The 27,825-nt window shown below is 46.7% G+C and overlaps 1 protein-coding gene and 1 long non-coding RNA gene across 10 annotated transcripts in view; one reads left to right on the top strand and one right to left on the bottom strand.

Annotated features, from left to right (window-relative positions):
- Nucleotides 1-9,793: 9,793 nt before the first annotated feature.
- The window catches only part of AUTS2 (activator of transcription and developmental regulator AUTS2), a 1,231,856-nt gene continuing 1,213,824 nt past the window's right edge, over nt 9,794-27,825 (bottom strand). For 4 of the 9 annotated variants that reach the window (XM_033193305.1, XM_033193311.1, XM_033193306.1 and 1 more), the window contains 8 exons: nt 27,588-27,617; nt 25,497-25,568; nt 21,268-21,409; nt 17,657-17,734; nt 17,000-17,044; nt 16,633-16,716; nt 15,249-15,471; nt 9,794-12,943 (listed from right to left, as the gene is read on the bottom strand). In XM_033193305.1, coding sequence (XP_033049196.1) covers nt 11,695-12,943; nt 15,249-15,471; nt 16,633-16,716; nt 17,000-17,044; nt 17,657-17,734; nt 21,268-21,409; nt 25,497-25,568; nt 27,588-27,617 — 1,923 coding nt within the window. In that variant the 3' untranslated portion in view covers nt 9,794-11,694. The remainder of the gene's footprint in view (nt 12,944-15,248; nt 15,472-16,632; nt 16,717-16,999; nt 17,045-17,656; nt 17,735-21,267; nt 21,410-25,496; nt 25,569-27,587; nt 27,618-27,825) is intronic. The other 5 variants (XM_033193313.1, XM_033193309.1, XM_033193310.1 and 2 more) reach the window with 2 other exon arrangements.
- Nucleotides 14,299-16,087, top strand: LOC117072859. The gene is made up of 3 exons (XR_004432976.1): nt 14,299-14,397; nt 14,633-14,731; nt 15,853-16,087. It is a non-coding gene; the product is annotated as an uncharacterized LOC117072859 (long non-coding RNA).

Here is a 27,825-nt window from a genome sequence, read left to right as displayed (position 1 = left end):
AAGGTCAGACTCCAGCATAGACACTTTAATCTTTGGTCCGTGGGGTCTTTAACTTGCATAAGTAGGAAAGTGCTGGCTCCTTCTGTGGTATCAACTGGGGCCAGGACATAAGAGCAATGCAATGTCTGGGCACCTTTGCTCTGGTGCTGTCCTGCCAGCTAAGTGTTCATGGTTTGGGGAGAGAGGCCATAGTCCTTCGCTGGGTGGGATGAGGGCTGGTATCTGAGCCTTCCAGTTTTCCAGGATTGATGGCTTTAAGCTTTGTATTATAGCTGGTTTTCAGAGAGTTTCACAGGCCAGCCTGAAGGAAATCAGTCTTGGACAAGCCAACCCTCAGGCATGACAGCCACCCAGGAGATTAGAAAACAAATGTGATTTCCAGGAAGCATTAAAGCCCCACTTAAAGTCATGATCACATATAATGGACTCTGGGGACTCAGTGGGGAAGACTGGGAGGGGGTTGAGGGAAAAACAACTACATATTGGGTAAAACATGCACTGCTCCAGTGACAGGTGCACTAAAATCTCAGAAGTCACCACTAAATAACTTATCCATATAACCATGTAACGTAACAAATCACGGGTACCCCAAAAACTATTGCATTTTTTTAAAAAGCTCATGCTCACAGCACAATTTTGTGCTTTTCTCTCACCCAATCATGGGGAGGGAAGAAATTTATTTAACCAAGTTTGGGATGTAGCTACTGCGGTGTGTGGCTCAACAGAGCAAGAGAGCAACAATAGCATTAAGGATATAAGCAAGGAAGTGATTATAATAATTCTCCAATTGAGGAATGAGGAAAGTGAGCAAAGAGGGAAGCCAGGGATAGGGCCATGGTAGCTCCAAAGGATTGTTGAGTTGGGAGGTTGTAGGGGAGGAGGCAGCAAGGGGCAGGGTCAGAGTGCAGTACTGGAGATGAGATGAGGGAGGAGCTGCAGTTATTGATTGAGCAAGAGCCCAGGGAGTGACAAGAGAGAGCAGAGGCTCCCTGAGGATATGAAAATGGTGATCAAAGTGCTGTCAGTGATCTGGGGAAACATCTTGGAGCACTGAGCAGGGAGTGGTCAGCAGCTGATTTGCTCCCAGGGTAACAGGAGCTGGGAAGGTGCTCTGAAAGCAGCAGCCAGAGCAGGATGACCCCTGCCCACATCAGGCCATAGTGAGGAGGATGACGGAGAGAAGATGCCCCCATTCTAGAGAGCTGCAGAGGAGCCTGTGTCCTCCCAGGACAGTAGGATGGTGAAAGGATGGTCCAGAGAGATAGATATGAGGGTTCAGGATATGAGGAGGGGGGGAGATGGAATCATTAGGACTTGAGACTGGGGATAAGGCATGAGGAAATTAGCCCTGAGGTCCCAGGGCAACGGGGTGCTGGTGAGGCTCTGACATGGGGCAGTGTCATGGGGTGCAGTTTGATGCTGTCTCCTGACCCTTGTGGGTGGAGGAAGGAGGTGAGGAGAGGGATAAATATATGAGCATCTCACTGGGAGCCTAAACGAACGACCTTTGTAAAAGTTATGATAACAAGAGAAGTCTGACATACCTAACTCCATCTTGCTTCTAACTTCACAAGTAAACTATCTTTGCTCATTTCTGGGTGTAGGCAAAATTAACTATGGGAGGAATTTCATTTATAGTTTAACTTTAAAACAAAGATGATAATAGTATCTCCCGAAAACTAACCCCTTCTTGCTTGGGGGACCGAAACCACCTTTGTCTAAAACTAGCAAATTTGCCACAAGATTAGAATTATGGCTCAGGAGTCATGTAGCCAGAGGTCATAAGATTTGTAACCTTCCCAATTGTTCCTATAGATAACATTACTATTGTAAAACCTAAGACTGGTGTTCAAGGCATATTTCAGACCTTGCATTCTGATAAACTGGCACCACTTGGACCAATGAGCCATACCAAGAAACGGGCTCAACCAGATCTGTGACCCCTCGCCAGAAACTGATCCATTGCAAGAAGACAGCTTCCACCCCTTGTGATTTCATCCCCGACCCAACCAATCACCATTCCCCATTCTCTAACCTCCCCACCAGCCAAATTATCCTTGAAAAACTCTAGTCTCCAAATTCTCAGGGAGGTGGATTTAAGAAACCTCTCCCATTCTTCTGCTTGCCTGGCCCAGTGATTATTAAACTCTTTCATTGCTGCAACTCCTGTTGTTCTTGGTGTTTGGCTTTTCTGGGCAGCACGCAAGAAACCGATCAGGCAATTACATGAAGATGGTGCTTCATGACACAATGCACGGGGTGTCATGAAGCCTAGATGGGAACCCCCTCTGACTGTCTAGAGAGGTGAATGCAGGCCACAGCATATAGACACTGGGTTGGGTCAAGTCCTAGGATGTCTGAGTGGGGCTGAGGTTGGAAATGACGCTAAACAAAAAGCAGGAGGAATTCACGTGGGCCTGTGGGCTACCTGGGACTATGGGGTGTGGCAGCATCAGTGGTTGGTTTCATTTGTCAGTGGACTCTACCCTTATTGCCACCAAATTTATTTCCCTAAAACTTTACTCGCAGAAATTTGAGAAGTTCCCAATTGCTCACAGGACAAAGTTTGAAGTCCTTGTAAGGAAGACTGTTATTCCCTGGCCCTCAAAGGTTTTTCTAAATTTAGTTTTCAGTCTCCTTGTTCAAGTTTGAGGCTATGATTGTGCCAGTGCACTCCAGCCTGTGTGCTAATTACAAGTGTGTGTTTGGCACGTAAACAATGGCTGTTTATATGGTGAATTAACTAAGCAATCCTTTTCTCTGTGGTAGCACAGGGCCATGGTTATGGTGCAGGCTCTAGAGGGGAACTGCCTGGGTGTGTATTTAGGTTATGCACTTGGACATGGGCAAATGACTTCACCTCTTTGTGCCTCATTTTTCTTATTTGTCCAATTGAACTTGCACCTATACCTACCTTGCAAGGTCGTTGAGAGCATTAAGGGAGATAATCTAGTTAGAAGCACACAAAACAGTGCCCGAGAAGCCAAAAGCACTCAGTTAACATTGGCTACTATCATTGTTGCTGGGGACAGGCCAGTTTCTCCATCCATTCCATCCTGCTAGTGATGCAGGAATTAGTGAACATACACTAGAAAGGAGCTGGGATAGACCCAGAAGCCAAAAGCATTATTCTGGCTCAAACAAGGTTACAACCTCTTCACAATCCAGGAGGATCAAGGGTCAGGCTGGAAGGTCCTCAACAGAATACCGCTTTTCTTCCATGATCATTTGCTGTTACCTGGCACTTCGTGGTGCAGCTTTTTGCCAGAACTTTCTCTTGACTTTCTTCTGTGGTCTAATCCAGTGGGTCTCAAAGTTGATTGTGCACCAGAAATACCAGGAAGCTTAAACCACAGATCACTGGGCCCCACTCTCAGAGTTTCGAATGTAGGAGGTTGGGTGGGGGTTGGGGGTTGGGTGCTGAGGGTTTGCACTTCTAATATTTCCCAGTTCTGCAGCTGCTGGTGGTCTGGGGACCACACTTTAAGAACCAGTGGTCTGGCCAGGCACAGTGGCTCATGCCTGTAATCCCGGCACTTTGGGAGGCCAAGGCGGGCAGATTGCTTGAGCTCAGGAGTTCAAAACCAGCCTGGACAACATGGCAAAACCCTGTCTCTACAAAAAATAGCCAGTGCAGTGGTGTGTACCTGTAGTCCTTGTTACTCGGGAGGCTGAGGTGGGAGGATCACTTGAGCCTGTGAGACGGAGATTGTTGTGAGCCAAGATCGCACCATTGAACTCCAGCCTGGGCGACAGGAGTGAAACCTTGTCTCAAAAAAAAAAAAAAAAAAAAAAAACAATAAAACAAAAACAAAAAGCACTGGTCTAAGCAATTAACTATGATGGGGGACAAGGGGTAATCAGGAGAGGCATCATGGAAGTGAAGGCCTTTTATGTTTTTTTCCTGAGACGAGGTCCCACTTTGTCGCCTAGGCTGGAGTACAGTGTTGAGATCATGGCTCTTTGCAGCCTCGACCTCCAAGTCTCAAATGATCCCAAGGTAGATGCCTTTGAGGTAAACCTCAAAGCATGAATGAGTTTGCCAGATGGAAAAGAGGTAGAGGAGTGTTTACTAGGAATGGCGTGTGGGAAATGAAGCCAACAGGTCTCTGGGTACTAGAGGTGTTGAGCCTAGGTGAGAAGTCTGGGCTCCACTGGGGTGACCTCTTGAAGTAGGGGATGGTTTGGGGACCTGGAAGAGATGTGATGAGAATGGGCAGAAGTGTAGAGGGTGGTGCAGGGGAGAGACTAGGTCAGAGGCTGCTGGGATAGCCAGTAAGAACAGAGTAGGCACTTTAGGTTGAGAGTAGAAAATAGCCTTGACCATCATCCTTGAGCCTCACCCTCCTTTAAGGCCTGGAGGATTTTTTCCATGATACTGTTTTTCAAACTAGGCATTGACACTTATGATTCACAGGGACCATGCGATGAGGTAGTGGGTTGCAACCAGCATTTAAAAAAATGAATTAGAGGCTGAGCATGGTGGCTCATGCCTGTAATCCCAGCACTTTGGGAGGCTGAGGCGGGTGGATCACTTGAGGTCAGGAGTTCGAGACCAGCCTGGCCAACATGGTGGAACCCCATCTCTACTAAAAATACAAAAATTAGCTGGGCGTGGCAGTGCATGCCTATAATCCCAGCTGAGGCTGAGGAAGGAGAATAGCTTGAACCCAGGAGGTGGAGGTTACTGTGAGCCAAGATTGCACTGCTGTACTCGAGCGTGGGTGACAGAGTGAAACTGTGTCTCAAAAAAATAAAAACAAAAACCACAAAGAATTAGGAAAGAGTGGAATTAAAAAAAAAAGAGTTCACTGCCCATAAGAAGGGTATGGTTTCATCAAGCTTGTTTCAGGTGTGTGTGTCTGGATGATGATGTGTGCGGGTTGCAGTTCATTAAAAACGGGGCTCTGTGAAGCCTACTCTGTTCAGTGAACCAGTCCAGGGGTGGCCCCTGGAGCATCTAACACAGGCCCCTGCCTCCAGGAGTTGAGGATCCAGATGGAGAGGTGTGGAACTGCAGAACAGGAAGTGCTGAGTGGAAGGTCGGGGAGGAGCGCAACCCAGGCCCTAAGACGGCCCCAAAGAGGGAGGGATTTACGGAGCTGGCTTTGAGCTGACCTTTAGTGTGGCTCAGATTCTGACACCAGGGCCTTTGGAAAGAGGTAAAAGATACTGCAGACAGATGCTGGTAAGATGCTGCCAGGAAGCATGTGGAATAGCAACTGACTTGGCCTTGCTGGAGTGCAGGGTGTGAGAAGGTTTAAAAAGGGGCCGGAGAGGGCAAGGCGCAGTGCCTCACAACTATAATCCCAGCACTTTGGGAGGCTGAGGCAGACAGATCACAAGGTCAGGAGTTCAAGACCAGCCTGGCCAACATGGTAAAACCCTGTCTCTACTAAAAATACAAAAAAATTAGCTGGGCATGGTGGCGCATGCCTGTAATCCCAGCTACTCGGGAGGCTGAGGCAGGAGATTTGCTTGAATCTGGGAGGCGGTGGTTGCAGGGAACCAAGATCGTGCCACTGCACTCTAGCCTGGGTGACAGAGCTCCAAAATAAATCTCAAAATCTCCAAATCTCACTAAAACTTTACTTGCAGAAATTTGAGAAGTTCCCAATTGCTCACAGGACAAAGTTTGAAGTCCTTGCAAGGAAGACTCTTATTCCCTGGCCCTCAAAGGTTTTTCTAAATTTAGTTTTCAGTCTCCTTGTTCAAGTTTGAGGTTGCATTGAACTATGATTGTGCCAGTGCTCTCCAGCCTGGGTGCTAATTACGAGTGTGTGTAATTAGCTGGGCATGGTGGCGGGCGCCTTGTAGTCCCAGCTACGTGGGAGACTGAGGCACGAGAATCACTTGAACCCGGCAGGTGGAGGTTGCAGTGAGTCATGATCGTGCCACTGCACTCCAGCCTAGGGAACAGAACAAGACTCAGTCTCAAAAAAAAAAAAAAAAAATCAGGAATGCACAGAAAAGATGGCAGAATCTCAAAAATAAATAAATAAAGAAATAAATAAGGCAGGGGCCAGGTGCAGTGGCTCAGACCTGCAATCCCAGCACTTTGGGAAGCCGAGGAGGGAGGATCACTTGGGGCCAGGAGTTCAAGACCAGCCTGGTCAACATAGCGAGACCCGGTCTCTACAAAAAATAATGAGCCAGGTGTGTGGGTGTGCACCTCTAGATGCAGTCAGTCAGGAGGCTGAGGTGGGGGGACCCCTTGAGTCCAGAAGTTGGAGGCTACAGTGAGCTATGAATGCCCCACTGTATTCCAGCCCAGGTGACAGAGTGAGATCTTGTCTCCTTAAAAAAAAAAAAAAAAAAAAAAATCTGAGGCTGAACAGACGCAAAATTCAAAATCCAAACAGAGCTTGAAGAGGCTTTTCAGCATCACCCAACAAATTCAACTTACAGATGAGGAAACTAAGGCCTATTCTCCCAATAACTGCACAGCACACAAGCCCAGGATTTGAAGGCTTCTGATGCGGCTTCTGTTCTTCCAGGCCACAGAGTTCTCTGAACACAGGCCCAGAGGCTAAGCTTCATCTTGTGTCTGTCAGCATCAGGCACATTTTGGGTAGAGCAGCAGGTCGCGATTCTGACAGTACCCTGGGTGCCTTAACCAGGTGCTGTTTTAACCCGCCCTCCCCTTACCAGCTGAGAAACACCTGTGAGTTAGAGCCCCGTAATCACCCACTCACTCCCTGTGGACTCGCCAAACATTTCAGCACATCTTTAGCCACTAAAGTTTTTTGTTGTTGTTGTTTGTTTGTTTTAGAGAGAGTCTCAGCCTGTCACTGGGCTGGAGTGCAGTGGCTCTGATCTCAGCTCACTACAACCTCCGCCTCCCAGGTTCAAGTGATTCTCTTGCCTCAGCCTCCCCATTAGTTGGGATTACAGGCACCCGCGACTGCGCCCATCTAATTTTTTGTATTTTTAGTAGAGACGGAGTCTCACCCATGTTGGCCAGGCTGGTCTTGAACTCCTGACCTCGTGATTCACCTGCCTTGGCCTCCCAAAGTGCTGGGATTACAGGTGTGAGCCACCGTGCCCGGCCTTGTTGGTTTTTGAGACAGGGTTTTGCTCTGTTGCCCAGGCTGGAGTGTAGTGGTGCGATCTTGGCTCATTGCAGCCTCCTCTCCCCGGGTTCAAGTGATTCTCTTGCCTCAGCCTCCCGATTAGTTGGGATTACAGGCACCCGCCACCATGCCCAACAAAATTTTGTATTTTTAGTAGAAATGGGGTTTTACCATGTTGGCCAGGCTGGTCTCAAACTGCTGACCTCAAGTGATCCACCCGCCTCGGCCTCCCAAAGTGCTGGGATTACATGCGTGAGCCACCCTGCCTGGCTGCCACTAAACTTTTAGAAAAAGTTATTTTCCTTTTTGTGTGGGCTGTGGGCTCTACCCAGTCCACAATTTCTATAAACCCTGGGACTGCACACAGCAAAATTCCACCCACACCATGCTGATGAATTTTGGGCTTACAGCCTTCATGGTTTTAGGCTTCATTTTGTTCAGATTGTGTCATTTTACACATTAAGAAACTGAGTTCCAAAGAAGCTCTTGTGCATGGGGTCACTGAAAGTGAAGGCACAAGGGGTGGATTCAGCCCTCATGACTGCAGCTCAAGGACTCCTTCCCACCAAGCTCATCATTAGAAACTTGTAGCATTTTGGGCGTGAGATACAAAAACCTTAGCTTAGTACCTGTGACAGTGGCAAAGACTAGCAATTTCATATTGTGGAACTGACAGTCTTAGGGTTATTTTCCAGATAGGGAAATTATATTATCTATTTTATTGCAAGAAAACTTTGCGTGTTGAAGAATTTTTCAGGCCAGGTGCAGTGGCTCACACCTGAAATCCCAGCACTTTGGGGGGCCGAGGCAGGAAGATCACTTGAGGCCAGGAGTTTGAGACCAGCCTGGCCAGCATGGTAAAACCCCATCTCTAACAAAAATACCAAAATTAGCTGGGCGTGGTGGCGGGCGCCTATAGTCCCAGCTACGTGGGAGACTGAGGCACGAGAATCACTTGAACCCGGGAGGTGGAGGCTGCAGTGAGTTGTGATCGTGCCACTGCACTCCAGCCTAGGGAACAGAACAAGACTCAGTCTCAAAAAAAAAAAAAAAACAGTAATGCACAGAAAAGATGGCAGAATTTTACAAACATATGAAAAAGCCCAGGTTACATCTGTTGTCCTCTTTCCTTCAACTGAGCTGATGCTTCAACTTCTTTCTATGCTACATATGTAAAGAATGCGTCGTATTTCCCCTCATCTACCTTGATTGAGGCAGAAAAATGGATAAACAGCAAATGCTGTGGCAAATATCCATCCAAAGTGGTAATTATTGCATCATTATATTCGCTATTTTACCTGTCATGTACCATTAGAAGGTAACAAGATCATTGTCAGTCAAAGATGGGGGAGATAATTAGAGTATCTATAGGTTAGCAGGAAATCAAATTGGTGCTGGTCCCCATCAGTGCCGAGGAGCTGGGCGTAATTAGGGGGAAAATATGCAAAGGGTGAGATGAATGAAGCCCTGGGGATTAAATACCGTGGCTGATTTGAGAGTTTGACTCTCCTATGTTCTGACATGGCAGATGGCGACGTCAAAATACGTGTACAATGGCAGCAGTGAAAATAGCAAAGCAAGGCGCCACTGCTACTGTCTGCAGGGTCCTGAGAAGTGCCTGAATTGGAAAAACACAGTGTTTATCTTGTTTTCCAATCCACTGGGTTTTTCTTCCTTATTTTGTCCAGTTTGGAGTCAGGTATTAACATAGGAAAACAAGGCTGAGTGAAATGGGCTTTTATTCAAGAAGTCCCTGCTCTGCCCAGATTAGCGGATGTCTGCAACTGGACCGCCTTCTCAGTGCCCTTTTCTCACCCCGGACTGACTTTTCCAGAGCTTTGGATGCACTTCTCAGATGCCCCTGTGAAACCACAGGGGTCCACAGCACTTGCCAGGCACAGACCTGCCCCCGCTCCACAATTTCTGAACATTTCATTTCTATCTGATTCCCATTCAGCAGCTACCCAGATCTGGCTAACTGGAACTACTTTTGCTTTTTCCCTAGTAACATACAAACACCCATGCAAACAATCTCATCCAAATAGCAATTTCATCAGGTCGATACAAGAAAATTTAACAATTTTTTTTTTTTACATCAAAAAAAACCAACAACTAGATTTTAGAGGACAGGGAGACTGCAAACTGATGAGGACTACACCACATAATTAAAAGAGAGAAAAAGCCAAGACAGGAAAAAAAAAAGAATCTGGAAGGTCTTTAGTAACATAAGACTGACTGAGTCCACAGATACTGAAATACAATGGAATGAGCAAGCAAAAACTGTTGTCACAGGCCCTGGGTCAGATTTCTCATCACTGCTGGAAAAGCAAACACTTTTGCTGACTTTTGAAGTAGCTCAGAGGCACAAACAGAACTGGCTAACGTGGCCCACAGGGTACAAACGTCTATAAAATCCAGAAGTACCTGACTTTTACAGTATTTTGGACATACAAAAAATGAACAGAACACCCCCCCCGCAAAAAAACAAACAAACAAACAAAAAAACAACCACAAGCAACTGTGTGGGGTGCAAATGTTTACAGTAACGAATTGGTGAGACACTAACCGAGTTGGGTAGGGTGGTCAGCCACGGCAGGTGAGCCTTCTGTTCTCACGCAGGCTGGGTTCCAGGTGTTTCTTTTCACGAGCCCGGTCTTGCACAGGTATGGCTTCTTCCCTAAGGTAATGATGGTCACCTCACACAAACAAGCAGCTGGAAGCTTAGTTCACATTTTTTAATAACATGGCACAGTTTACATTACACAAGAAGGCTCCGCCGATGAGAACATGCTGAAGATTCAGTTGCTTCACTTTTCTTTTCACATAGGATCTAGAAAGGACTTTATTACATACAGGATAAACAGCAAAAAGGTCCGTATAGAACAATCTCTTTACAATACTGAAAGCTACCACTACAGTTCCAGTGTACATATTCCTTGGATTTTTTTTTTTAGTTGTTGTCTTTAAAAAAAAACAAAACAAAACAACAAAATAACAAAAAAAAAACACCGCACAACATCTGGAGTTCACAAAATCTGAAGCTCACAACTAAACCTTCAGTTTACTACTAAAATAGATCTCTCTGCTTATTAGAAACAATGGTCTGTAGTTAACTTTTTTTTTTTTTTGCAAAAACAGGATAACAACGTCAGATAGCACTTTAATATACTAGAAGACCAAATGGAACTAATTTTATTTCATACATATATTTTACAGTCCAGTAGACAAGATATATTGTATTTCTCTGCTAGTAAAGTCATATTCTCTCCAAATATGTAGACAAGAGGCTTAATGTATTATAAAAGTATTATGAAGAGACATTAAGATTGATGCAAACTCAAAAAACACACTCACACACAAGACTTTTTTTTCTGCCATCTTTCACCCTCTAACTCACGATGGCTCCACAAGGTTGACCTGTTACGGCTATTCCCAGACTTGATCACCAGCTGGAATACAGTGCGTCACATCGGGAAACGTGCACCTTACATCGGTCAGTTATTGAATACAGTGAAAACATATCCATCATCTGAGAAAACTTGAAGCTTTCTTTCAGGATCTGTTTGGGTGTAAGTAAATCTCATTACAAAACGAAGTGTGTACAGGTATGAAATAGGACACACTAAAAAAGGCATGGTTCTCACATGAGGTGTGTGTGAAGTCACTGGCGACCTGTGTGTGTCTGACAGACACCACCACCCGTCCCCTGATTTTGGCATCTGGCGAATCCCACCCTCCCTGGCACCGGTTGCTCATGTCTTCAGTTACCTCTCCGGGGCTGCACTTTTCCCCAGAGCCCACAAGCGGCAACTTCGGATGCTAAGTTCCAGCCTGGGGTCCAATTTGCAAAATAGGATGTTTCTCCGTTTGAAAAAAAACAAGCAAGGAAAACAGAGTCATATCACGTAAGCGCTTGTTCAGGGAAAATATGACCTTAAGTATGTTGTAAATGGATTTGAAAAGGCTCCTTTGAGTTAGGCGGGCTTTTGTGAAAAGCCCGAACATTCATTGCATAGTTGAAGGGTTTAGCTGTCTATAACAATATATGGGAACACAGCCTTAGCCGACTGTGTTCAGTGATATTAAGTAAGTTTGCAAGTAGCACATTTTAAGAAGTATTAATGTATTATGTGACTTAATCTTTACCTATTTACATTTGTACAAAGTAAAGCTTTCATCTTACCCTTTTGCATATATGAACCATTAGCTCATGAAGCAATCTCTTTTTACATAACTATGTACACTGTCTGTCTTCCCACCTCATCTGAAAGAATTTTGCATGATGGATGGCGTGGACTTCTCCCCCCGCCCCCCCCAAAATTATCATCCAATTGGTGTGTGTCATCATCTTCACTGTTTTGGTTCAAATCAAAAAGTTTTATACGAGACAGAAAAAGTAGGAGACGTGAGAACATATGACTGGGCTAAAAGATCTGAAAAATCTCAACATATAATATACAAAACATTTCAAAATGTGCAGAGTCTATACATTTTTTACAAGGGGAAGAGGTGGGGCTTCCCCGCCCCCGCAGTCTATGTGAGCCGTGCAGGAGTTCTGTCTCTCAAGTCTGGCCTGGTGTCTGCCTAGGGTTTCTTCCTCATTCGTGCTCCTGTTCTCGGCTTATCGGGCCTCGATATCCTTCAGCGTGTGGGAAGGGGGCCTCTCCCTTATCTCTGCGGACAGAGGAGTCGTCCTTCTGGGAGAGACCGGGCGGCCCCCCAGCGTGGAGATGAGGGGGGGAGGTGCGCTCAGCGCTGCTGTCGGAGGGGTCTTGTTGAGGAGTCCGTTCTGGTGGCCCGCGGTGGGGCTGATGCGGGGATAGTGCATGCTGGGGAGTCCCGGGGTGATGAGGCTGGGGTGGGGGAGGTGTCCGTCGAGGGAGGCGGGGTGCACGGAGTGGAGCCGCGTGTGCTCGTAGTCTTCTCTGAGCATGTGCAAGCGCTCCCGCTCGTCCAGGTGACCTCCCCGCTCGTGCTCCCGCCGAGGGTCCACAGACAGCGGGTGGTGGTGGTGGTGGTGGTGGTGGCTGTAGTCGTGAGGCTCCCGGTCCCTGAAGGAGCGGTCGGCTTCGTACAGCCGGGGAGTCGAGAGCCGGTGGAGCGGGTCGTTCCTTAGCAGAAAGTCCCTGCCCAGCGGGTCTCTCCGGTGAATGTCAAGTTCTCGGTAAGGATCCCTCAAGGGGTCCCGGATGGGGTCCCAGTGGAAAGAAGGGTACGGAAAGCGCTCTCCGCCCGGGAGGGGGCTGATGCCCATGAAGGGGGTCATCATGCGAGTCCTGTCCAGGCTGCTGATGCTGTTCATGGGGTGAATGCCCGTCACTCCCACCGTCATGGGCATTGAGGCCAGGGACCCCGGGTGCACGCTGGACGAGGAGTTGGGAGGCGGCGGCTCCGAGGCCCGGTGGGTCTGCGGGGCCTCTGGAGGCAGGTCGTGGTCTTCCTTCCGCTCCTCCTTCACCTTGACCTCGGAGCTCTTCTTGGGGTTATCGTAGGCCGGCTCACCCTTGCGCGGCTCGGCCTCCCGGCTCGAGGTGCTGTTGGGCCTGGCACTCTCCACCACTGGGGTCCGCACGTAGGGAGACGGCACCCGGGCCAGCTGCTTGGCCTCTTCGCCCGCGGCGCGCCCCTCGTGGCCGTGCCCGTCCTTCTCGGGCAGGTGGCCCTCTTTCGCCTTGTGCTCGTCGGCGGCCAGGTCCTTGCGGGATTCCGAGTGGTCTCTCTCCCTCTCTTTGGGTTTGTCCTTCTCCCGAGCCTCAGTGTTCAGATGAGCCCGGATCTGGTCAGTGGAGCTGCGGGTATGTCCCAGGGCATTCACCGGGAGGATAGGTGCTGGTGAAGGGTGGCTGGAGTGTCTCTTCTCGACGCTTTCCCTGGGGCAGAGAGGGGAAGACAAGGACGCAGATGAAATGAAACCGGCAAGTCGGCCGGGCCAGGGGCTGCCGGTGAAATGGTGGTGTGAAGAGGACAGGCTGGGGGGCTGCTTCCCATGGTCACCAAGGCAGCGGCCATGCCCTGGGCAGGGCAGAGCCAGCCACCCTCATCCTACTTACCTAGATTTTAGAGGAAGCTTAATGGGGGAGACGGACCAGGGATGAGGGTGAGGGGGAGTCTGCCGGGAGCAAGAGTCTCTCTGCATGTAAGAGCCTCAACCAAGAGCACAGAAGAGCTTCCAGGAAGCCAAGATGGCTGCATGTGGTCAATAAGGTGATGCGGCAATCCAGCCCCACTGTGTGGACTCTCGGGATTGTCTAGTGTTAAGAATCACGTTTTAAGAGGCCAACGCCCGCCAAGTATCACTTTTCTTCCAACTTTGCAACACAGAGCCAGTGGAAGGAAGGGTTCAACCAGTGCTACAGAAGTCTCTTGCTCCTTACAAGGACAAATGACCAGTTTCAGAGCAAAGAACGTGGATATGGAGCCATCTCCAAGACACAGCATGTGAGAGAGGCTCAAAAGGAAGCCACAACTGGAGGACTTTTGGGTTGCAAAGAGCACTTGTGCACCAGATGGGATAAGAAAGCCAAAGTCTGATGAGAAGATGGAGGGAAGGCAGTAGGAAAGCAGGTCCCTAAACACAAAACCTCATGAGGACATTGAAAACAATTTTAGAGAACAGCTGTGAGTGAAAACGCGAGACAAGAATTTTAGAGACCTGTCTTGGATGGGGGCTCAAGAGTATTGGGCAGAACATGCAAAAACAAATGGAATGACAATAAGGTAAAACTTGAGTTAAAACTAAGACCAGGTAAATCTTATAGATGGCGCCAAGACAGATACGGCAAAGTTGAGGAGAGCGGCAGCCTGCCACGCTGGCTCGGTGCTGGTGTGCAAGGATCAGAGGACCACAGTGAGAGAGTTCAGGAGGCTCCCGTATAAGGGCTGTTTCCTGCCCACATGCAGAGAAGAAGAGTAACTTTTAAGGGAAGTATGGAAGAAGAGTACATTTTATTTATTAAGCTTCCTGACTTGAATCCAAGAGGCCATTTTGACGCCATCCAGAGAAACGCGCAAAGGGCTGGTGGCCACATCCTGCATTGCACCTAGTGACAGGCTGTGTACGGAAAGCTGGCGGCCTAGGGTCGGCCACATTAGGTTGCTAGGCGTGCCTCATTTCGGCAGTTCACAGCTCACAGCTGAATGTCAGAAACGTTCCTCCCAGTGGTTAAGAGATTGTTATCATACTGCCTTGAAGGAAAATTTGTCTTTTTCTTTTATCAGTCAGCATAATGGCCTCTGATGAGTATCTACTAATCTGCCGCATTCAGAGCCTGCAAAGTTGAATTCTTTGAAATTACTAGGATATACACACACACATACATACACGGTATACAAAGAAAAGAAACATTAAAGATTTGGATCAAATTTGAATCTTAAATACTGCAAGGAAATTGGGATTAGGTATTTTCTGTCAGGCATATTTGTGCATTCCTTATCAGTTCATTTAAACTGAAAATAGCCTAAAGAAAGAAAAAAGGAGACATTTTGTCAAGAATGCGTATGATATTCTTTGGAAAAAATACTGCAAGACATTCCCTCTTTAATACTACTTTTTTTTCTAGGCATGGGTTACCAAGTGCAGAGACAACGGTTAACAAAATTATCCACTAGTGAAACCAAAACCAAACCAAAACTGCTTGTCGACGTTTCTCTACATCTAGGTGAGTAAAATCGTATTAGTCATCTGTGAGCCCCAGGCTTTGAGTTTGAACAAAATTTGAGAAAAATATGATGAGGCAATGCAAACATGGCTTTCTAAAAGAAAACAAAAAGAAGAAAAGAGCGAGAAAAACCTATGGATGGTTTAATGGACTGCACGGACTTGAAAGCAAATATGGAATTGATTCATGCTGTGTGTGTCTGGCCCAAAGCTCCAACTCCCTGTCTTCTAGAGAAAGACTTCTGTTTGGACACGCTAACGGGGTCTTAGGACGTGCTGATGTGTAACTGCGACTGAGACAGGAATCTGTCGCTAGCTCTGCTATCTCCTACCGTCACCATATGCTACGGGCCATGGGGACTGCGAGGGGCTGCGGGCACTAGCTGTGGGGATGAGCTGAGGCTACCGGGGTGGCTAAAGCACGAGGCTGGGACAGGGAGGGTGGGCGGCCGGTTCCACTGGTACTTGGCACAGAGCAGGCTCCCCCGTGGGGACTCGAGAGCGGTTTCTTTCCGTACCTTTCTTTGTCATCTTTACTAACAGATGAGTCTCGTTTATCTACATCTCTATCTCTGTCATGAGCTGCAGCGGACGCGCTGCGCTCCAGCTCCCCTGGCTTCAGCCAGGGCGGAGGGGTCGGGAACGACGGAGGCGTTCGGTGCAGCCGGTTCCAGGGTTCGTGAGGGTTGCTAAAGTTCTGCACACTGGGGCCATCCTTGTGGCCGAACATTGAGTTGGGTGCTGAAATGGTGAAGTGGAGAACAAAAAGGTTTAAGAGAAATTATATAATCTGCTGTAATGAAGGTACTTACCAAAAAACTTTTAACAGCATTCAGAGTTAAAATGAATACATATTATTGGGAGCTGGAAAAGGAAAGGAGATTAACAAATTCATTAGAGGAAGTCTTGTCCTACACTGGAGAGGTAGCTCACAGCTTTCTTTTTCTTTTTAAAACCAAAAGCAAAGGTGGGGGCAGGGGAAATTAAAAAGGAAAAGGGACCAAATGGGTATTGAGATAACCTAATTCAACGTATCTGGTGCATGCATAAGTTCCAGGCATGCAGAAGGGTGTGTTATGATGGTGGGATTTGGATTAATAACTCTAAATTAATTCGCAGTAGAAGTCACCGTCTCCTCTACCCACCTCGGCCCTCTCAAGTGTCACCAGAGACCAGACAGGACCTTGCCCTCAACAGACACACCGGTCTCCTTGATGTATTTTAAATAAAGACTGACCTGTGACGGTATGCTCAGAGACACGTTTTAGCTCTTCCTGTACCCGGCGTATATGGTATGTGGCATGAAAGAAAATAATTTGCATATCCAGCAACTAAATACTAATGTTTAGAACGTGAGACGGGCTTGTAATTCTTCTCCTAATCGAGATGGGCTTTTTTAATAGTAGAAAACTGCAAAGTCCTCCTAGATGATGGAGAATAAAATGTTGCCAAATCTTGATTATCCCAAGCCTGGTGCTGTCTTCCTCCTATTTTTCATTGTGCTTTTTTCAATTCCACGAATGCCACGGGCAAGATGAAATGTAACTACTGCTTTCATTTCTAATGTGAGTTGCAGCCAAAATCTTGGAGAGCAGAGATGGGATGTGGATGAAACTCTGAACTTGAGTAAACTCTCTGTGGTCATCAATTACACTGCCGTTCCTGCCCCTGAGAACTGGATAGCCACAGGGGGCCACCCTCACAGTGGCGGCTGCCCTCACAGTGGTGGCTCTGCGCGCTTCCACCTCACCCCACTGTGAAGGCCTGCTTTTGCGGTGGTACAACCTACACTGGTCCCCCCCAGAGCATAGTTTTCCTTTTCTCTAGAAAGGTCTTGGGCCATATGCGGATCACAGGAGATAAAAAGTCCAAGGCAGATTTTTAAAAGTTAGAGGTACTCACTAACGGAAGGATTTCCAAGTCCCCCGAAGGCATTGCCACCAACGGCTGCTAGGCCTGTGAATGTAGACGGCCGATTAAAAGGCTCTGCAAACAAGATGGGGAAGAAGGAAATGGTCAGGGGCTCTGCTGAGAGAGGAACCCAGAACTTCCTGGGAGCAGGGCGATGCGGGATCCCTGCCCTCTCTACACCCCCACCTGGCCTGTCCCACTTCTGCTACTGGATGGTGTAAAAGGTTTTCATTACACTTGGATTTAGGCACTGGGTTAGCAAAATCTTTCTGAGGGCTCTAATTCCACAACTGTGCATTTTGCATTACTCTTCCTTTGCCCAGTGGGGACACTACTCAAGCCAGGGTGTACAATTTGCCTTCCTGCCCAGTCTCGCCTCTGCCAGGAGTGCGCTCTGCAGGTTCTAACAGAACAGAAAGGAGGTGGCATCTGAATCCATGATGAAACTCTGAAGGCACGCCTATGATATGCCCTGATGTTGTGCAAGGCAATGCCTGCATCTGCCTGTACACTTTGCAGATGGGATCGAATATGCAAAGGCCACACAAAGCATGCACCTTCACTAGGAAGAGACTCATTCATCGGGGCAGTGACATGTGGAATAGCACCTCTCCATAACATCAGCTTGCGTTTCTTTCCGCTTCCTAGAGGTGACCTTCGCTATGGGGCAAGAGCTCACCATCTTCTTCCAATGGTCAGGAACAGGCTGTTGTAAACTCGGATTCCCTGAGATACCAAGGGATGGCTCTCACCCACTGCACCTGAGCATGGTAAGCTCAGGCAGAACCACTGCTGAGCACAGCTCCACTACCGAAAGAATGTGGTGTGAGAGATGAAATCTGGAAGCTGGATGGCATGTATTGAAACCCCTAAGAGAGTACCATCTCCTGCCTAAGTGCTAAGCGGGGTATCTGGGACTCCCACCAGTTTGCCTGGAGGTGCAGCGGAAGCATGGTAAACACAGCAGGGTTGCCTGAAGCACACACCTCAGTTCCTATGATTTTGGGCGACTCACCTAGGTGGGCAGCAGGGTTGAGGAAGTTGCTGTGATGAGGAGGTGGCCCAAAAGGGGTCCCAGTTGGGTGTGCAGCACCTGTTAAGTCAAACATAACAAAACCAGAGTTTACAAAAAGCCAACTTCGAAGATGCAACCGGCTTCTACTTGCTTAACGGCCCCATGAGAAAAAATGCTCAAGGGAGGTCATGGCTAAAGTCCAACCAGGCCCCTGCAGGCAAGACACCGGGTAAAAGAAAATGTTTTTTTGGGAAGCAGAAAATCAATCATCCCTTTTTCACTTTCCCAGCATGGCTGGCCACCACCAAAAAGAGGTATTTATTTTTATTTTTATTTATTTATTTATTTATTTTTTGAGATGGAGTCTCGCTCTGTCGCCCAAACTGGAGTGCAGTGGCCGGATCTCAGCTCACTGCAAGCTCCACCTCCCGGGTTTACGCCATTCTCCTGCCTCAGCCTCCCGAGTAGCTGGGACTACAGGCGCCCGCCACCTCGCCCGGCTAGTTTTTTGTATTTTTTAGTAGAGACGGGGTTTCACCGTGTTAGCCAGGATGGTCTCAATCTCCTGACCTCATGATCTGCCCGTCTCGGCCTCCCAAAGTGCTGGGATTACAGGCTTGAGCCACCGCGCCCGGCCGAGGTATTTCTTTTTAAAGCCGATGACACACAGTATTACAAACACAGCAATAACTCCCCTGCATCATGGGAGATGGGGAGGTTTTATAACCAAGTAAATTTGGAGAAATACTGGATTAAAAAGAGCTAAGCCAAGTTTCTTTACTGAAGACTTGTTAGAGCCGTTAATAAGCTCATAGGCTCCTTCATTCTCTAAGAGAGGAACATTTTGTCACGGAATCCTTTCCTCATAGAGTGAGTATCTCGGAGGGGCAAGTTTTCACTTTGAGAAACACTGTTCCAGACACCCAGCCCGTTTATCATCCCTGGCTCAGGAGGGGTGGTCCTGAAGCCGTGGTTCTCGGCTACGCTACTCCGGGGCCTTGCAGAATCCCTTCTCCTGAAGAATATGTTAGTTCGCATGCAGCCACTTCGAAGGATACTATAAGGTCCAACTCTATAAAACTCATTGTTGTGAGTTACATTAGGTTTTAGGAGATGAAGTCCTCTGATGTCTCTCAACTTTCAATGCCAGGAGAAGCCGGTTGATTCTTCCGTTTTGGGGCACTAAAAATCTTATAACCGACTCATAGGTTTTTGCTTTGCCTGTCAGGGAGCTCAGGTCTAATTTAGTGGTTTCCTTCAGTTTTCCCTTGATCCACATTTCCTCCTTTACTCTGTATTTTGCCTAATGTGTATTTCTTGAAGATGCCTCTATTCCTGTTCTTGAAGGAAGCTGGGAAAGGAAGGAAGGAGAGAGAGAGGGAGAGGGAGAGGGAGAGGGAGAGGGAGAGGGAGAGGGAGAGAGAGAGAGAGAGAGAGAGAGAGAGCGCGAGCGCAAATGCGAATTAGGGAAGGGCATTTCTAAAGGCTTAGGGTGCCAACTGGGCTTGTTAATATGAGGCCACTTACTAGCTAAGGAGGCTAGCTCCCTGGAAGGCAGGCCTTGTCCTAGATGAGAGATTTGCCAAGGTCATCTGAAGAAGTCTCTAGTTTATATTCATGGGATTAGCACCCAAAAGCAAGATGAAAATGGCTGGATTTCTTAAGTATGTACAAGTTATACACATCAGTTACAAGGTTCACCAAATAACCATTTTGGGCAGAATCCCATACTGCTTATGCTAAAGAAGGTTACATTCTAGAATGGAAGTATAAACAGGGCCTGGATAAAGAATTTAGGAATAACTGTTCCACAATCCTTTGCATTTTTTCTAAGTTCCTATAAACAAATATAAATTCCCTTAGGAAGATGGATTAAATGTAGGGGTCATTGCTGTCTGCACTCTGTTAACTCAATTCATGTTTTGGACTGCTGTTCCCTGGGCTGCAAAAGTCTTGTGGCCTGGGTTTGGAGAGGAAGCCACACAGTATTTTCGTTCTGGAACATCATCCCGGTCACGGTAGCTCAGAATTGGAAGACACCTGAGGGCTATCTGTCCAGTCCTGCATGCTGGCTTATTTTCCACCTGCGAAGTGTAAGAATGATACCCCGCCTCCACAAAGTGAATATATTCCAGGATATTCATCAGGCGTTGGCAGTGTTGTCGGCTAAATAAAATTTTGGCCACATACTGTCTGTGTAGTGCAAGCTAATTAATGCTTCAATGAAGACCAGAGCTTTGCTGAGCCCAGGGCCCCCAGGGGTGCCTTGCAGTTTCAGAATTATTGAAGCAAAAGAAGCCAATTCATCCACTTGGCTCAAATGGAAGCCAGAGAGAAATCTATTTCTCTCCAAAAATCGCTCTTAATGTAGCCCTGTCTCAGAGCCTAGGTGCCATGGTAACAGAGCCTTCAAACATGTCCCTAGACAGCACTGACAGAGAAGAACCTGAGACCTTAGTAAATTCCATCGACCCTCCAGGGGGATTCACTTGCTTTGGTAGCAAGGCCTATTATAATGATGATTTCTTGCAATGTGGGTGCGTCTCTCTTCCTGCACCGAAGAGCCAGAGGTCCACCCACAGTGAGTCTTGGATAAAAGCCTGGGGTGGCAGCTGGCAGGATGGCTGTGAGACTTGTCCCGCAAGGATCAGAAATGGGGAGCCCCTTGACCGCTTACGACCAGAAGAATAAATTCTACTTAGCACAGTGGATATGAAGTTATTAGCAGAATGAGCTCAATGCTATCATTTTTAAGTGTTAACTGAGCAGAGCTCTGTGTGCCAGAAGTTACACTTAAAAAAGCTTTAAAGAAGACAGAATGACAAGAAACCCTTGATACCAAGAGGGCTGTTCTCATCCACCACACAGTCCTTACAGCCGCTGCCTTTTGTTTGTAGCAGGAGCAGGAATGAGCATAATGGTCACTCTCTACCTCACCCCTTCCACACGCACAGTGGACAATGTGTATTCTCAGAGGTTAAATCAATTACAGATCTGATGAACAGGTCACTTGGGTGTTTATGCCGTTTCCTAAATTTCTTCCATCATTTTAACCAACCAGCCAATAGTATTATGTTTTGTAGCAGAGAAAACCAGCAACTGAGTGGCCCACCCTCCCTTATCACAGACCACACTCCTGGCAACTGCCTTAATCGTCATTCGTTATCCTCAGGACTTTAAAACACAGCATGACTGAGCATCCTGGTGCAAAATTACAGTGCTCTGCGGGCACCATATTAAGGGCGACCGCATCCTTCTATAATTCCTGGCATTGTTTCCTTCCCATCTGCCCTTGTAAGCCTTCTGATCTTTCTCAATAGCAATTGACATGCTTGTGAGTTATACTGGTTTAATATAGAAGCAAATAATGAACCGAAGCGATGTGAATCCCTGTAAGGGAAAGATGATCTCTGCTTCCTCCTGTAATGAAAGAGTGTATCAACGAAGATTCCCAACCCGCTGGATGTGCTGCGATGTTGCCTTGCAAGCTGGCATAAATTGTATTTTTGTAGGTGGTGATTGAGCGGCGGCTCAGAGCCCAAACCTCATTTATTTAGTTACCTGAGAACCCCATTTCTCAGCTCTGCTCCCCCACCCAAACCCACACTCACCAGCGGCAGAGAACAAAGTTGAAGGCCGTGCCAGGTCATGGGGGTGGTGGATGGCTCCAAAGAGACTGGGGCCTGGAGGGCGGCTCAGGAACTCAGGTTTCAGTCCGAAGTCCAGCTTATGTGGGTCTGACTGCATCTGTTTCTACACAGCAAGGGGGACAGTAAGGGTCCCAAGGCCAACAGTAAGGAAGAAAGGTGTTAGTGAAGAGCTGGAGCTGGAGACGGTGAACGGTGCACTCAGGTTCAAGTTTACAAACACTGTGAGAGAAAGCAGCTACCCAAAAACCATTTCACCCTCAAATGTCAGATCTGCAGGCCGGCAGTGCCTGTTACACCAGAAATGTCTAGTGACAACACTAGTGTTTGGTCTGGTTTTTTTTTGTTTTTTTGAGACAGAGTGTCCCTCACTCTGCCGCCCAGGCTGAAGTGCACTGGTGTGATCTCGGCTCACTGCCACCTCTGCCTCCCAGGTTCAAACGATTCTCCTGCCTCAGCCTCCCAAGTAGCTGGGATTACAGGTGCCTCCCAGCATGCCCAGTTAATTTTTGTATTTTTTGTGGATATGGGGTTTCACCATGATGGCCAGACTGGTCTCAAACTCAAGTGATCCGCCCACCTCGGTCTCCCAAAGTGCTAGGATTACAGGTGTGAGCCACCGCACCCAGCTATGTTTGGTCTTTAAGGTTAATGGCTTGAGAAATAAAACCATATCCTATTTATGGAGACTGCCACCACTCCCAAAGTAGTTCAGTGTTTTGCTGCAAAGGCCCATTTTAGTAAGATTTAAAATAATGGTGTCTTAAAGCTCATTTTATTAGGAATTCTGCATGAATAATCTGCTGTATAAATTAATTGTTTAATGACTCTTTGCCATACTCTAATAGATCACAGTTCATTAGTAACTGAAAGTTATGCAGAAATATTTGCATGTCTATAAGCTTTCAAATGATCATTGTTATATAATAAATAAAAAAAGAAAAAGTAAGAGTATTAATTTAACTAATAGAGGCCCTATCTCTTCCTTCTACCTGTAATTACCTGAGGAAGGTGGGGGGGTGGTCCGTCCAGACAAGTAAACCATAATCCCAGCACTTTGGGAGGCCAAGGCGGGCTGACTGCCTGAGCTCAGGAGTTGAAGAGCAGCCTGGGCAACATGGTAAAACCCTGTCTCTACTAAAATACAAAAAATCAGCTGGGCCTGGTGGTGCGTGCCTGTAGTCGCAGCTACTGGGGAGGCTGAGGCACGAAAATTGCTTGAACCTGGGAGGCAGGCAGAGGTTGCTGTGACCGAGGCTGTCTCCAAAAAAAAAAAAAAAAAAAAAAAAGACTCGTGTGAAGTCCTTATCATGGACAGAAATCACTCTGTTTCCTCTTCTTTATGCATCCTCAGGCTAATCTTTCTGCCTACCATCCTCTTAGGCAGCAGAAATTGGTTCATAATCTTCATCTCAAACGTCCCCTGGCATCATTCTCTAGGCTGGAGGTCCTCACACCAGCATGGTTTCAAAGCTGCCCCACCTCCTTGTTTCTTGACAGCTTTCTCTTTGAACTGGCTTCACACCTCCTCGGATAAGCACTGCTCCCAAGGCCTGGGGTCCTGGGACTTGAAGCTTCCAGTTGACGTTCCCTTGCTATGACCTGGACTTTCCCTTGCTATGAACTCTTCCCCATCTAGTCTCCTGGGTTTTCAGCCCCTTTAGCCCCATTCTAGCCTCAGCTCAATCTCCCTCATGTCCTGAGGGATCCTTGCCCGGCTGTACAACAGCAAAGCCCCATTAGGGGGCATCTATATTGACAGAACGTGGCGTGAGGGTCTGAGACAGGGAAGTCTGCTATTCCCTTACTGCTGAAGGCAACGTCCCCACCCCCACTGAAAGCGAAAACTACCCGTGCACCTCCAGCTGAAACTGACACCACCCATTAAGAGAGCACACACAGTTTCCTCACTTTTTACACACACACTGATCCTCATTACTGAACTCTAAGCAACTAGACGCCAGGAAGGACGCGTGCCCCCAGCCTGGCACAGTAAGGAACTTGCAGGCGTAGGCTCTTTCGATAAATACTGGGTAAGCAACTAAAAGAATGCGTAAAGGAACGTTACAGAGAAAGGGAAGCTGCAACCTCTGCTCAAATCTACAGGGAATGCTATAATGAAAGTCCCACCATCAAGTCATAGCCAAGCCTCAAAACCAAGCTTCTAATTCACTATGAATCTATACAATTCTTTTGAGGACCTCCTTTAATTTGGTGGCCAAATTATTTAGTGCTAATATTGCATGGTACATAGCACAGTTCCATTAACCACAACTTAGGGCCATGAAGCAAAATGGAGCTTGGGGATTACAAGCAGTTTGCTGAAAAGGGAAGATGAACGAAGTTATCTCATGTTCAAGAGGTCTTTCTAATTGAATTGGGATAATGAAAGTTTAAGTCACTGGGGACACTTTTATGGGAAAGAAGTTGCTAAAGTGGCACGTGCAACATCCCTCATCGCTTTTAACCAAAGAAGTTACAAGGAAGATGTGCTTTACCTACCGTTCCACTAACCACATCAACCAGAACAAAAACTGAATTGAACTAATCATCAAAATCTAGTTAGCTCTTCAAAGCACACACATTTTCTAGGATAGACCACAAGGCTTCCAATTAAACTTCCCCAAACGATAAAGTACAAGTGAGCCAAACTCACTGATGGCATGTTATAAGAAAGAGCAGGTATCTGACAACCAAAGCAAAGTATCTCAGTGACCTCATTGATTGAGGTTTGCATCTTAACTTTTAACTGGGTTGTTTTATTTTATATATATATATATATATATATTTTTTTTTTTTTTTAAGAAATGAGATCTTGCTATGTTGCCCAGGCTGGACGAAACTCCCAGGCTCAAGGGATTCTCCTGCCTCAGCCTCTGGAGTGGCTGGAACTTGGGTTGTTTTATTTTAAAAATCACATAACCCTTTTAAAAAGATTTCTCTTCTGTGATGAAGAGGTCTATCTTCTAGCTCACTGGTCTCCTGTATTTCTTTCATGAGAGCTCCCAAATGCTGGTAGGACTAAAAGCTTGTTCATGAAGAAATGGATTAAGTGAAGCTCATTGGAGTTATCTGATTGCTTGTTTGCTCCTGTTTTTACGGGCATCGTAACATAGCCTGTAAATACCCAGACTGTAAAATACAGACTTGTCAGTTACTGTGTTCCCTAAGCCAAGCACTGATGCTGTATCCAGGGACTTGCAGAAGTTCTTGATCTCTCCCCTACTGAGTCATAAAGGCTCTAGCAGAACATGGAATATATTCATCCCTATGATGAAAATATAGACAAAAAGGAAAAACCATCTTTGGACAGCGAGGTAAGTGGCCAGAACGCAGCTCCTGCAAGTACTGACTGTATTCCAGCCTCCGGCACTGACCATCAACAGGACCAATGACAGTTCAGTCGCATCATCTTCATATAGGGCATACGTGACTGTACCGTTTTCCCACAGCCAAAAAAATGAAAAGAATGCAGCAGTCACTATTTTTACAAAAACCCAAACCCAACATTCATTTGTAGCTCTTCCCAGATGCAAAGTATTTTCTGTATTCTAATTTTTGGTCACTATAATTTTATTTCCAAAAGCTTTCTTTTAGCATTTAATCCATATTCAATCCCTTTGGATCAATAAAATGACAAAATTTAAAAAAGGGGAACCCCAGGGCATTATCAGTTTGCTTTTGTTTTGTAATTTCACTGGTGGTTTCCCTAATTAATAGATTTCTGAGCTGGCTGCTGTGGCTTGCACTGTAATCCCAGCTACTTGGGAGGCTGAGGCGGGAGAATTGCTTGCGGCCAGGAGTCTGAGACCAGCCTGGGCAACACAGTGAGACCCCCATCTCTACAAACACAATCAAGAAATTAGCCAAGTATGGTGGTAAATGCCTACAGTCCCAGTTGCTTGGGAGACTGAGGTGGGAGGATCACATGAGCCCAGGAGTTCAAGGCTGTGGTGAGCTATGACTGTGCCCCTGTACTCCAGCCTGGGCAACAGAATGAGACCCTGACTCTAGGGGAAAACAAAAAAAAAAAAGTTAAGACTTCTGAGTAGCTTTTCCAAGAGGGGCTTGATCCTTCCTAACTATGGGTCTGTAAGATATATTTTAAATGCCTCCTTAATCAGGTTCTCCTGAGCACATCACACACTCACATGCCCATCCCATTCTTCCTATACCAGGAAGGTCGGACTGACCTTGACTTTCTGTTGGTGGTGGTAAATCTGCCAGGCGATGTGAACATGCATAGCACACCACTTCCCTGGTTTCTGGAACAAGAAAGAGCAATGTGGTTAGGAGGAAGACATTTCAGAGAAAACCACCTTCAATTTCCCCAAAGCTTTCAGCAGATTTTGGCTGCAGAGGCTTTTTTCATGAAACAAGAGTGCTTTGTACTCTCCAAGTGCTTTTCCATCAGCAGCTCTCCAGCGCCCAGTCATAAGGGAGTCACAGCCAGCTCCCCCTCTCTCCCCACGTGGGCTTGCTACTCAGAAAACCACATTGACAAGGACCTCCCGGGTTAGCAAGGACAAGATGGCAAAGGCCTGAATCCCACTCTGTGTCTCTTCTCTTTCTTTTCTGGTGCCAGCTGGCAGACCTGGTAGAGTGGGAAGCCCTACTTAACAAATGCTGCCATGCTATAATGCAAATCAGCTGTTCAGAAGAGCTCATTAGTGAATGTGAGTCAAATCAAAATAAGAGAGGGTACAGAACCTGTCCTAACCTCCCCCAAAACTGTGGTTGTTTTTAACCCCCAAAGTGGTACAAAGAAATTCACATTTTGATTGAAGCCCAGTTACCATAAATGCTAAGAGTCAACTACTCATTCATGTTGGTGGGCATTGTTCCTACGTTTAAAAAAAGAAAAGAAACAAAGAGAAGAATTCCTTCCTTCCTATTCTCTAGGCCTCTGCAGACCTCAAGTCCATCCTCCACCCTCTGTGGTTGAATTTGAATCAATTATCTCTCCAATTATTTCATGTCTTGCTTTATAAGGAGTGGAGTACTGTGAGTGTATTCTCTTCTACCAGTCAGCAGGCAGGGGCCACCTCTTCACTTCATTTCTGCTAAGTTATCTACCCATAAGCTCGGGGTGCGCACTCAGTAACTACTGGATACATGAGAAGAAAACACAGCCTCATTCTACATCGGCGAAGAACAGAAGCTTCTGGTTTCTACAGTATGGAGTTATTGCCGAAAATATATACTTAAATGCAAGTCTGGGTCAGTTCTTTTCTCTTGCAATGAAAATTATGGGTAGTTTGAAATCACAAATAATATACTGCCTCACCTAAGTGATGACACAATTCTCCTTTTTCCCCTGGAGAAATCAAATTATCTGATTATATCCCCTAGAAATGAGTTATGTATAGTAAGAAATCTGCTGTCCATACATCTTCCGTCCAACAATTCATCATGTCTGTCTTACCCCCAAACACCAAGATTCATTTAGAGGTCATCACACTGGCCACTCTGCAGTCCTCAAGAACAATTTGCTTTAAGCAAGATGTTAAGAAACCAAATGCTTATAGTATCTCCTTCCTGCACCTTAAAAGGAGGTCAAACGGCTATGGCAAGTCAATGTCACTTAGTACAGAAAGAGGGAGCCACCAGCCAAAATAAATAGACCCAGCTACATATTTTGCTTTTTTTTTTTTTTGAGATGGAGTCTCGCTCTGTCGCCCAGGCTGGAGTGCAGTGGCCGGATCTCAGCTCACTGCAAGCTCCGCCTCCTGGGTTTACGCCATTCTCCTGCCTCAGCCTCCCGAGTAGCTAGGATTACAGGCGCCGGCCACCTCGCCTGGCTAGTTTTTTGTATTTTTTAGTAGAGACGGGGTTTCACCGGGTTAGCCAGGATGGTCTCGATCTCCTGACCTTGTGATCTGCACGTCTCGGCCTCCCAAAGTGCTGGGATTACAGGCTTGAGCCACCGCGCCCGGCCCCAGCTATATATTTTCTAAGTGCGAGAGAGACTAACTTCAGCCTACAGCTTAAGCCTTTCCCCTTAAGTTCCAACTAGTCAAACCTTTTTCCAGAACTGCTAAGAAGAGATCAGACTCAGTTGACTTTTCTCTGTTGTAGAGAGAAAAAAGCCAATGGCCTCCAACGGTCAAAGCAAAACAATTTAGGCCATTTTCAATCACACTACCTGAAAAGACCCAATCACGGTCGTTCCGATGGCTTATTCCAACATTTCTATGGCTTATTTCCTTGTAATAGACTTGTATTTTTAACCCACAGGGAGTCAAATAGAGGTTGCAAAACAGTTCTGTAAGAAGCTTTCTTACCCTTAACATAGGTCTGAAAGGATCTGTCAACTGTGAAGAGAAAATGACAACTTGGTTACATGCCTGTCACTCAAACAATTGCTCTAATTAACAAATTTGTAGTGCTTCATTAGGAGGGGAAATTAAAATGTTAGAATTTTACTTTTAAATGAAGTCCTTTTAGAGAATAATTAACCCATTTTCACACTATCAAAAGTGCCAAGTGTCCCCTCCCCCACTTCACAAGCCTTGGTACATC

Source organism: Trachypithecus francoisi, unplaced genomic scaffold (assembly GCF_009764315.1).
Source record: "Trachypithecus francoisi isolate TF-2019V2 unplaced genomic scaffold, Tfra_2.0 Lachesis_group4, whole genome shotgun sequence".
NCBI lineage: Eukaryota > Metazoa > Chordata > Mammalia > Primates > Cercopithecidae > Trachypithecus > Trachypithecus francoisi.
The sequence above is the reverse complement of the archived record's forward strand: the minus strand, read 5'-3'. Positions and strand labels throughout refer to the sequence as shown.